At 47.3% G+C, this 12557-nt stretch overlaps 2 protein-coding genes across 2 annotated transcripts; both read left to right on the forward strand.

The window, feature by feature from the left end:
• Positions 1-8483: 8483 nt before the first annotated feature.
• LOC139049244 (uncharacterized) lies at positions 8484-10934 on the forward strand. The gene has a single exon (XM_070524616.1). It carries the CDS (start codon positions 8484-8486, stop codon positions 10932-10934), a length of 2451 nt encoding a protein of 816 aa, XP_070380717.1.
• An 84-nt stretch (positions 10935-11018) lies between these two features.
• LOC139049245 (uncharacterized) lies at positions 11019-12557 on the forward strand. Its single transcript, XM_070524617.1, has one exon. It carries the CDS (start codon positions 11019-11021, stop codon positions 12555-12557), a length of 1539 nt encoding a protein of 512 aa, XP_070380718.1.

Consider the following 12557-nt stretch of genomic DNA (forward strand, 5'->3'; position numbering starts at 1 on the left):
GCATCACGTTCGTGCAGAAAAATAATGCATCAGTTCTAATAGCTTCATGACTTTCATGACGTTTCTTGTGGAACCAGCATTGTGATCTCTTCTAGTGTATAAATGAAGGCACAAATGTTCTCATTTGTGATCTTAATGATACTTAAGCTGTTGACATGCATTGTAGTTAGGCAGACATCAATTTTATGGACAATAGCAATATGTATTTGACATGCTGCTTAAGCACCATAGAACAGACAGCGTACATTTGCATGTGTTCTGTAGTCGCAAACCATCACAGTATATATGTCACACCTTTTAGGATTTCATATTGCAAAATTGTGCTTTTTCAATTTCTGATTCCGTCAAAATTTCTGTTCCAAACATGCACTAATGAGGACGGCACCAGTATAAAGCAACACGCTCCACGCACTTAGCAGAAACTGCTGCCTGCTACAACAATGCCATTGTGTGGACGTTGGCTGCTATTACAAGGTGAACAACATATGGTTCAGAAATAAATATGCTTGATATATGGAGTATTGCCTTGCTATTTGCAGCAGATATGAATGTTTGATCATATTTATGGTTAAGTATAATTGGTTCGAGCATAAAAGAAAACACACATGAGTTTGGCTAATCTGTACTGTATCTCGTGTCACCGTTCTGCCCCAACAGTCTATGCCAAGCACATCTTGGTCATCACAGGAGCTCCTATCTACACCAACAGGAAGGGGCTGGAGCTGAATTTGCAAGGCTTTTACACCACGAACAAAGAAGCGCATGCAGAAGAATTTGGATGAGATATCAAGTCTGCAGAGGAATGTGCTAAGACTGAAAAGTGCTTCAGCCACCATTCCACCAGCACGGACATTTGGCTGAGTCATCCAGGTAACTCAAAAAGGACTTTCTAGAAATTATTCATCTTCATATGCACCTGAAACTTCTAACCAAGCACGGACGACGCTGACCAAAAGAGTGTCGTCAGTTTGCCCTCAATCAGCTTCCTGGCCATGTCAATTCCATTTGTGCCAAGTGTAATTTTTCTTCTATAAACGCAAGCTTTTTCATTGCCCCTTCTCGTTAGAGATCATTCATCCTCATCCAAACATAAAGGTCAACCGATTCTTTGTTGACACTTCATACCAGTCATTGTCTAGTAGCCTAACATATCTGTAGCAGTATCTTCTAGTGTATGTTGGCATGGACAATTCCTCTCCTGAAATAGCTGATGCAGCATCGGCATGGGTCTTGCATTAACCTACACACCGTGTGCTATGTACTGTAGTATAGTGTCGCCCCCTGTCAGATCTCTGTGTTATCATACATTTATGTTTCATAGTAGTTTAGCTAGATGGCGCACCCCACTTCTGTCATGTGACGAGCTGGGACCAATCAGGAGGTGTCATCTGGCGTGTGAAGTCCTTTTTAGTAATAAACGGCCGCGTGCCGGCCCAGTCCTTGTCCGGTTTTCATCAGGAGCAGTTAGCTCCGTGTCTCCCTCTCTGCGTCGGCGCTCACCACGCGTTCGCTGGCCGGGGGCCCCCACTTGCCTGCCGCTGCCGACACATGTACCATTTTACTTTTCTTTACTTTTCAGAGCAGGATGGCTTCTCTCTTGAATGCAAGCTTTCTCATTTTCCATATTCATAGTCTCAATGATTACTCTTCTTCCTCGATAGCCTGGGTCCTTGCGCAAGCTACATTGAAGTGATTGATTGCAGAATCTGGTTTTGCTGCTCCACTTGGGTGTGGTAGCCATGTTAAGTTTCTCGGATAGGGGGGCCTGGTTAATTGCATTGGTAAGCAGTCCCTCGAGCTAAGCCCTGAACTCGATGAACCCATCTCCATCGAAGAAGTTAGAGCTGCCATAGCGAAAACGACCCGAAACACACACTCTTAGAAATATTTACACCCTTTGGGGCGTATCTTGTCCCACAACAATAAGCGTCATCTGTCTTGCCCGCGTTTCCTTTCTTTAACGCTGCGAGCCCGGTACTTCCCAGTCACGAACGGCATGCGCGTTATCAGTGTGACGCAGCTTCTCGAAAGGAAAGTAGCGAGCGCCGAGCTTTCAAGAAAAGAAACTCGGGCAAGACAGATGACGATTATTGTTGTGGGACAAGATAAGCCCCAAAGGGTGTAAATATTTCTAAGAGTGCAGTGGCAGGCAAAGAACTAACCCCATGATTAGAAACCTAAGCGATGAGGCTTTAGAGGCATATACTACATTTATAAATGAACATTGGCAACAGGGTACTATTCCAGGGCAGTGGAAGCACGCTCAAATAGTTTTAGTTCCCGAGCCTGGCAAGAAATTAGCAATTAGTAACCTTAGATCAATCTCCCTAACTTCCTGTCTGGGGAAACCATTTGAAAGAATAGTGAACACTAGATTACAGCACTACTTACAGGACAATTCAATCATTCCAGACACTATGTTTGGATTCAGACCCAAGCTCTCATCTCAAGACATCCTCCTACAGTTGAAGGAAGAAGTCCTGATAAATATACCAAGATCAAGCGAACACTTTGTCATGGCCATCGACATAAAGGGCGCTTTTGATAACGTAAGCCACGAAGGAATGATCGATGGCCTAGCTGAAACAAACTGTGGAGAGCGGATATACAACTATGTTCGCAGCTTTTTAAACCAACGAACCGCTGAGATTAAATTTGGTGCAGTAGAAATCAAGACTTTCAAGGCACCCAACAAGGGCACTCCCCAGGGCGTAGTGATCTCGCCAACGCTATTTAACGTGGCGATGATAGGCTTTGCAAGGAAACTACAAGCCATCCCGGGTATCCAGCACGCCCTGTGCGCGGATGCTCAAAGTAACTTATTTGCAACTGTCGCCAGCTGTACAGGCCATTTCACGTTATATTCGTCCCAAACTTTTTTTCACTTACAGTACAACTTGCTGGCAATCAGTTACTATGAAATATAATTTTTCGGTAAAAGTTATCTTTCTGCAAAAAAATTCTCAATGTGCACCAAATGTTGCATATTTAGTTCTGTATAAAAAAACTCACAGAAACGTAAAGATCGATAACACCTTTTTTTAGGTGAAAAGCCTATCTTTATTCTCAAGGAAAAATCGTGTGCTCGCCTAACTTAAGAGAAATTTTTTTACGATGTGTTTTACGACTCATACTTTCGAGCTTTCTAAAAAAAATTTCACATGTTCCTAGCGGTGCTGAAAAAGTTTTTTTCGCAAAAATGTTTTAAAGGAAGACTTCTTGCTTTAAATAGATAGTCCTCAATTATTTTCTTTCAAAGAAATCGCTTATGGTCGAGCGCCAAGGTTGGGACAGTTGGCGTGGAATGACCCATTAGCTATTCAGATCGCATATTTCACTTCATAATTCACTATTAAAAATTATTGAATAACCGTTTGCGTTTGAATGTAAGGAATAAAGGCACTTTTGAAGCCTCAAAGGTGAGGTGCCGTTGCAAGTGAGGAATCTTATTCCGAATGATTGTGGTGCTGGAGAGTCACGGCTGTTTGCGCATATACGAAATGTAAGATATGCGTAACATGTTTTTCTCATAAGTCAGACTTGACAATAAGTTCTTTCGTTTACAACCCTAGAAAAAAGCAGAGGGACGCTGCTACTTTATTTCTTTTTCTTGTTCTTCTTTAACTGAACAAATTCTAGCGTTTTACCTCTGGCGATATGCTTATGAGGCACTCTGTTCACTTTTTTACCACCTGGGGTTCTTTAACATGCACTTAAACAGAATTACGAATTACGAGTCGAATTCCGCGACCTGGTTTGGACCCGTGAGCTCGAGTTTAACAGCGCAACGCCATACCCACTTGACAGCGAAAGTGTTAAGGGCTAGCGCGTCTTGTACAGTAAAATCCCAGAGATAGTACAATGCCAGGCCCAGCGGCGGAGGTAATGCAGGCGTCAAGCCTACTACCCATCGTGTGCCGATCCCGAAGATAGTACAATACCGGGCTCACCCGCGGCAGAGGTGCAGTTCGCCATTAAGGGGCCCACATACACGGCTTCGCTGGTCATCCTTCACAGAGTGGAAGGCCACTGAGTTTTGTTGTTGTTGTTATTAAGCATGGACTTGACATAAAATTTCACATGGCTTACGGGACAAAGATTACCATATATAATCGCTACCTGAAACTGTTTTCGGCTCCCGAGTGCTGTCCGCAAAAAGAAAAAAAAAAAACGTCAATTACTGCGCGTTCTGTTACGCGAAGAAGACAGAAACATGAATGGTATGTTACACTGCAGTTTTTTTTTCTTGTTCTATCAGAGTACTTCACGTAAATCAGAGTACAGGGTGCCGGATGGGGACGATATGTTTTATTTGTTTGAAGCGGCAAGCAGCATGTTTACATATGTTTGTTTCCGACTGCGCTTCGCAAGAGCTGCTGATGAAAATCTTTATACGCAAAAACACACACGCGGCCGCAGTGCACTCGCAGTCCCCGAGCAGCATTAAAAACTAAGAAACTCAAATAAAGAAGAGAAAGAAAGGCATCAATTCCTAAGGCATAAATACATGTCATATCCAATTATAAACACCATTTGGGCAGTCTGATCGCAAACAGTAGCGCGCAAAGCAGTACGAACGACCCCGCCGTGTAGAATCGCCAGCAGTTTCCAACGGCGCGACCATAGGCGCGACGTTGATGCGCCCCTATGGATGGATGGATGGATATGGATGGATGTAATGAGCGTCACCTTTCGAACGGGGTGGTGGGTTGTGCCACCAAGCACTTGATATTATACTGCCTAATGTCCTAGCTAGGTTAAACAATGGAAAAAAAAACACTATGAACCCCCACAACGAAATTTTCTTATCCCCAATTGCGAACTTTGCTTTTGTGTCTCCGTTTTTATCGTTTTCCTACTTTTCTTCCACAAATCCTCCAATCGCCTCTTATTAATCCCTACACTCTGAGAAGAGTTTACGCCCTTTGTAGTGCCCCTTCTGCCACACGATGATCGTCATCTGCCTTGATGCGTTTCCTTTCTTAAACGCTGCGAGCCCGGTATACTTTCCAGTAACGAACGGCATGCGCGTTATCAGCATGATAGCATTCCCGACAGGAAAGTAGCGGACACGGCGTTTTCAAGAAAGGAAACGCATCTAGGCAGATAACGATTATCGTTGTGTGGCAGAAGGGGCACGCCAAAGGGTGTAAACTCTTCTTAGAGTGTATTGCAGACGTGTTTACTTTTCCGCTGCTCTCGCTGAACCCAAGAGCTTCAAGGAGGCCAGCAGTGGTGCCTAAATCGACCGCTGGGCAGACGTCTTCACATTCTAATAAAACATGCGCCATAGTTTCTCTAGCTTTACGGCAGCAAGAACTATAGCTTCATCTTCCTTCTTATATCTCGCTTTATAGGTGCGTGTTCTAAAGCATTCCGATCTCGCATCGAAAAGTAATGAGCTTCCCTTTGATTTATAAATTGTTTCATTCCTGATTTCGTTTCTCCTCTCAAGTAGTTACTCATGGCAGGTTTCGTTTCCATTGCCGCCACCCATGAGATTATTTCAGCCTCTCTGACTTTCCGCTTGACGTTCTTTGTTGCTGTATTGCCCACCCTACAGGCCGCACACTTGCTGCTAAGCTTCCGAGTTATTTTCCTCCACTGTGAATTAATGTTTTTCCGGTATAGATACCTCAACACTCTCCCAGCCCATTTACTTTCTTCCATATTCCTCAGTCGTTCTTCATAATCAATTTTACTGCGAGCTTCCCTCACTTCAAAACTAGTCCAGCCGGTACCACCCTGCACAGCTTCATTTGTAGTCTTCCCGTGAGCGCCCAATGCGAGGCGACCCATTGACCTTTGGTTCCCATCGAGTCCTGATCATCGAGTCCTCATGGACTCGATGGGAACGACCGCATTTCCAAAACGACCGCATTTCCAAAAGTAACCCCTGGAACCATTACACCTTTCCACATATCCCGGAGCACCCCGATCGTACCTATTGTATCCCCATAGCGCTCTGTGCTTCATTATGGCTGCATTTCTCTTCCCCTTTAATGTTATTTTTTTTCTTGTGTTTCCATATATCTATTACCTTCGTTTATCCATATACCAAGGTATTTATATTCTCTTACCCGAGATGTATTTCCTGGCCCTGTATTGCCACTGTCTGTTCACTGTTTTCATTGAATACCATAACACCAGAATTTCTAACACCAAATTTCAAACCTAGATTCTCGCCTTATTCGTGTCCACAGATATTAGCCAGACGTTGCAAATCACTTTGCTTGTTAGCTAGCAACATAATGTCGTCCGCATAAAATTAACCTGGAAGCTACTGATCTACTACTGTACCCGCCTGTTTGTATGAGAGAAAACCCGATATTACTTCCCGCTAGCGCCCTCTCCGTCCTTACCATGTGCATCATACACAGCAGTGGGGATAAAGGGCACTCCTGCATCAGTCCCTCGTTGATATCAATTTTCTCCTCGCTCCTCATGCCTTCCCATTCAATGCAAACTGTATTTTCTAGGTAAGTCTCTCTCAAAAGCTGTATACAATTGTCGCCTATGCCTTCCCCTCCCAGAATATCCCACAAAATGTCGCGGTCTATACGTTGTCATACACTCCTGGCAAAAAAAAGCCAAGTATAACGGTCTACTTTCTACTGTGGATACTTCAATACACTGAGCATGGACAAATAAGTTATCATCCATACACCTTGTTGTATATCCTCCATTCTGGAGCCAGGGTCCCCCGCCCCAGCGGCGCCAGACAGTTGCTAAACCCCGCGCTGCGGGCCACCGACGAAGTGGCAAGGAGAACTTCTTCTCAGAGGCGCCGGACACTTGATACCCCTCGAACTACGTGCCTTACTGGCGGGCGCGACGTATACAAACGAACCGGCGGTGCGGTGCTTCGGTGGTGCGTTCCAAGTGTGGAGATGGTGGTGATAACTTTATTGCACACAGGGGAGTTGCGGACACGCGGGTCCTTGGGCCCTCGCACAGCCCCTCTGCACTCAGGCGTTCATGTCCCGGAGGCTCATGACGCTGCCAGCCCGGCCTGTGGCGATAGCTTTTCGCACGTACTACGTGGTGCAAGAATGTTTGTGTGGCATGGTGTTTTGTGACTTTCTCCTTCTCACTACTCTCTCCCATTTCCCATACCTTCTAGTGAAAAATAAAGCAGTCTTCTTGATGCGCTCGAAGCGAAAGGACGTCTGTCGTTTTTCCTTAAGTTCAAAGTGCTCCGTCTCTTATTCCACAACATTTTTGGTGCCGAAACCCGGGAATAGGGACTTCAAAAGGTGGACATCGACAGAGTCAAGCGAAAAAGGGCCGTGGCGCGATCATCTACAACCAAGCTGATCAATGAAGTATCCACCATGCACGACAGCGCATCAATCGGTGAGCTGGAAGAAAAGCTAAATCTTCTTACTCTTAAAGAGGACTCACTGAAAGAGCTAGATCGGGAGATAGAAAAAGGCGTTGAAGATGAAGCTTTCGAAGAGGAAATTGCATGCTCCGAAATGTACAGAGAAAAGATCAGCGTGGCGAAAACAAAGGTACAACGCATGCTACGCTACTTAAGCTGCTCAAATGTTTCATCAGATCGCACCCTTAACTCCTCAGATCAAAGAGAATCTAGCGCAAACGATTCACAGATACGCCCCACCGTAAAGCTGCCAAAGCTCGAAATCAACAAATTCGACGGAGAGCTTCGGGAGTGGCAAGGGTTCTGGAGTCAGTTTGAGTCGACGATCAACGCTAACCAGAATCTCTCAAACGTAGACAAATTCAAGTACCTCAACAGCTACTTGACAGGAAAGGCGGCGGCTGCGGTAGCAGGACTTGACTTGTCGGAGGGCAACTACGATGTCGCTCTCTCGCTATTAAAGGAGAGGTTCGGCAGAAAGGAAGTTATTATAGAAGATCACATGTCACGGCTGCTTAACATCAAGCCAGTGCGTGACTCACGGAATCTCGGTCAACTGCGCAGCCTCGTCGACGAAGTAGAGACAGGTGTACGCATCCTCGCTTCTTTAGGCGTGAGTGTTGGCACTTACGGAACTTTGTTACTGACCGTAATAAAGAAAGCGGTGCCTGCCGACCTTCGTCTGGAATACCAAAGAAAAAGCGAGGCTACGAACGAGGGAAGTGAGCTGGAGGAGTTCCTGCGTTTTTTGAGAAAAGAGGTCGCGACGCGGGAGATCATACAGCGGGCCGAAGCTCCGAGAGACAGCAGTGCCGAATTGGTAAAGGAAAGGCGCAGCAGCAACACTAAAGCGGCGAACATGTCTACTGCAGCGGCACTGCACACCACGATCAAGGACAGCACAGGATGTCTATTTTGTAATTCGAACGGCCATGAGACCGGCAACTGCAACGCAAAGATGTCTGTGGCGGATAAGAGAGAAGTGCTGAAGCGTGACAATCGATGTTTCCGGTGTACAACAAAAGGGCACGAGGCAAGAGAATGCCGTAAAGCTAAGTGGCTCAGGTGTGCGCATTGCAAGGGCAGACATTTAACGACAATGTGCGACCCTGACTTTAGGAGACGCCGCAACACCGATGAAAGGGATGCATCTTCGTCACCGGTGATTGAGCAAGCCACGGTGTTGAAGTCCTCATTAGGCACGGGAGATGACTTGATGTGCACAGGAGAGCAGCAGTTTCTCCTACAGACAGCGCGAGCTTGGACAGAGGGTCCACATGAACGCACAGTTGTCAGGCTTCTCTTGGACGGTGGCAGTCAGCGAACCTTCATCCATCGCAACCTATCCGAAAAGCTGCAGTTAAAAGTGCTGGGAGAAGAGGAACTTAAAATATTTGCATTTGGTGAGCAATCAGCCATAACGCGCACAAAAACGCGTCGAGTGGAGCTGTGGCTCAGAAGCCAGTACGACGGAAAAGGGGTGCGAGTGGAAGCGCTGGAAGTTCCTTGCATCTGTGCAGATATCATGGCTGCTCCATCAAATTCCGTTCTACTTGAACTTTCAAAATTTCACTTCCAAGTCGCAGACGCCTCGCAGGGCGGCGAAAGTGAAAATATTGACCTTTTGATTGGCGCTGATCATTACTGGGAAATTGTCACGGGATCCACTAAGCGTCTCAGCTCCAAATTGATGGCAGTGGAGACTGTATTCGGATGGACAGTCCAGGGCCAGGTCGGCACAAGGAAGTCAACAGGAGTCTGCTCCTCGGCTGCTGGCGTGAGGCGGATAGGAGTGAGTGAACAAATTTACAAGGAAATATCAGCACAGCTAAAGTCTTTCTGGGAGCTCGAGCACATCGGTATCAAGGAACATGAGCCAGTTCGTCACGAGGACGCAGTCCTTCAGCACTATAAAGAAACCGTCAACTTTGAGAATGGCCGTTATAAGCTGTCGTTCCCTTGGAATTCGATGGTTTACGAGCTTGGCGACAACTACGAGTGTGCTGCAAGGCGTCTTAAAGCACAGACAAAGCGCCTCTTGGAAGGAGATTCGTTTATTAGGGAATACGACGCCTGCATAAGAGACTACATAGAAAAGGGCTATGCAGAGCCAGCCAGCAAGGATTACGGCACGTCGGAAGGTCCGGTGTACTATATGCCACATCAAGCAGTTGTTCGTCGCGAAAGCCAGACGACAAAACTGAGGGTAGTATTCGATGCATCATCAAGTGCCAAAAATCGCCTCTCACTGAACAGTGTTTTGGAAAGTGGCCCAAACCTAAACCCAGAGCTCATTGATCTGCTGATCAATTTCCGCACTTACAACATTGCCATCGTTGCGGATATTGAAAAGGCCTTTCTCCAAATATCACTATCAGAGGGCGATCGGAACGCTGTGCAGTTTCTCTGGTACGCTATGACGCCAAAGAAAGGGGAAGAGCTTCCAGCTGTGGTGACCTATCGCATGACTCGCGTGCCGTTCGGTGTCACGTCGAGCCCATTTCTCTTGGCTGCAACGTTGCAACATCATCTTGAGGGCCTGCCGGAACGGTATGCTGAAACTGCGGGTATTCTGCGCAAGCAACTTTACGTGGACGACCTTGTAACTGGTGTTGACAGCCTTGACAAGGGTAAAGTCTTGTGCCAGGAATCCAAAGATATATTGTCTCAAGCAGGGATGCGGCTACACAAGTGGATGTCGAATGACCGCGATCTCGTCAACTTCTTGGAGAATAGCAATGCGGAGAGAAGGAACGCTGATGCTGGACATGCTGCAGCTACAAAGGTATTGGGAGTGGGTTGGAATGCTCAGACTGACCACTTTGAATACAACCTAACTTCACTCATCGACTTCCTCTCCGCAAGAGCTGACAACAAGAGATTTGTGCTGCAGGTCTCGGCAAGAATTTTCGACCCCTTTGGATTTATTGCTCCCACAACATTATGCGTAAAGGTAATGTTCCAGAAGTTGTGGGAGTTGGGAATTGGTTGGGACGATCCCTTGCCCGAAACATTGCAGCCTGAGTGGGACTGCTGGTGTAGGGAGCTTCCATGCATTGAAGGAGTGTCTATTCCAAGACTGCTAGCGGCAGACTTTAGAAACGATGTTACGGAGAAAGTGGTGCATGTTTTCTGTGACGCAAGCCCGAAGGCCTATGGGGCTGTCGCATATATCGTGACCAAGTCTCCGTTCGGACTAACAAATGTCAGCTTGGTCATGGCTAAATCAAGAGTGGCCCCTTTGAAACGCCTCTCGCTACCCCGATTGGAGCTGATGGGAGCCCTTATTGGCGCGCGACTATGCCACTACGTTGCGAAGGCCTTGGATCTGAAGAACGTTGCTACCATTCTCTGGACTGACTCTACAGTAGCTATGTACTGGATCAAGGGAAACGCTGCCAGATGGAAGCCCTTCGTGGCAAATCGAGTCTCAGAGTTGCAGGCGCTGACAGATCCCAAGGATTGGAGACACTGCCCAGGCTCAGATAACCCCGCTGACCTAATCACCCGCGGCATTCTCCCATCGGCCCTGCGTGAAAGCGAACTGTAGTGGAAAGGACCCCGTTGGCTTCAGAAGGATGGCACGTGTTGGCCAACGATAAGTGAGCCGAGCTCGAAGGCTGGGGAGTGCCAAATGGAAGAGCGAAAGGTGACGGTGATGCCCATAGTATCATCGTCATCCATGGCAATTTTCAATGTTGAGAATTATAGTTCATTCAGCAGAGTCGTGCGAGTAACCGCGTGGGTCCGCCGCTTTGTCGACAACTGCCACAACAAAGAAGGAAGGACGACCGGCCCATTACGAGCTGAGGAAGTAATCAGCGCCGAAAGATACTGGTTGGCTAAAGCTCAAGAAGATGCGTTCAGCGACGACATTTCAAACCTGAAGAATCAAAGACCGCTGCACAAGAGCTCTCCTGTTTTGCCTTTCAACCCGTACTTCGACAAAGAGGGCCTCATGCGAGTTGGTGGACGCTTGCAATTCAGTGATAACAACGAAGAGACTAAGCATCCCATCGTTCTCCCTGGCAAGCACCCCCTCAGGTCACTGCTCATACGGAAGGAACATTTGAGAATGCTGCACGCGGGCGTACGGGACACTCTAGCACAGCTGCGAGAATCGTATTGGATTATTCGAGGACGTCAGGCCGTAAAGAAAATTATCAAGCAGTGCCTCGTCTGTCACAAGCAAAGTTGCCCTCCCGCTACGGAGCCAGTAGCACCACTTCCAGCTGACAGAGTGACAAAGGGAAACCCGTTCGACATCGTTGGCATCGATTTTGCAGGGCCCTTGATTTGTCAACAGTCACGCGACAGCAAAAAATGCTACATCGCTATTTTCACCTGTGCTGTGACACGTGCCGTCCACCTTGAGCTCGTCAGCGACCTGTCGGCTACAGCCTTCCTCTTGGCCTTTAAACGCTTTGTGGCACGCCGTGGAATTTGCTCGACGGTGTATTCGGACAACGCGCTCACATTCAAGCGTGCAGGCAGGGATCTAAAAGCAATGTTCAGGCTGTTGCAAGTCGAGGAATTGCAGTCATACTTCGCCGGAAACCAGATCAGATGGAAGTTTATTGTTGAACGGGCAGCTTGGTGGGGTGGATTCTGGGAGCGGATGGTGCGATCTGTGAAAGTAGCATTGCGAAAGGTGTTAGGTCGGAGCAGCTTGAGTTTCGAAGAACTGATCACCGTTCTTTATGAGGTGGAGGCCGTGATCAACTCACGCCCTTTGACTTTCATATATGATGATGCTCAAGAGCCAGAACCACTGTCACCGGCTCATTTCCTTGTCGGAAGAAGGTTGACGACCCTTCCTCCACACCTGCTGCCGGACGAAATTCCTGGCGGTGGCATGCATCTCTCACGACGCTGGAAGTACCGGACTGCCATGGCCGACAGTTTCTGGAGACGGTGGCGGAAAGAGTACTTATTGGAGCTCAGATCGGCACATATGTGCCGACCAACGACATCGAGTGATCTGAAGAAAGGCGCATTGGTGCTCCTGAGGGAAGACCGCTTGAAACGCCACATGTGGAGGACCGCCAGAATTAAGGAAACATTTAAGGGTAGAGACGGCAGGGTGCGGTCCTGCAAACTGGTATTAAGTGGGGGAACTGAGGTGAAGCGACCGATACAGCTGCTGTATCCCTTGGAGATTGTAGAGCAATGA

This window comes from Dermacentor albipictus, chromosome 8 (assembly GCF_038994185.2).
Source record: "Dermacentor albipictus isolate Rhodes 1998 colony chromosome 8, USDA_Dalb.pri_finalv2, whole genome shotgun sequence".
In the NCBI taxonomy this organism is placed as follows: Eukaryota; Metazoa; Arthropoda; class Arachnida; order Ixodida; family Ixodidae; genus Dermacentor; species Dermacentor albipictus.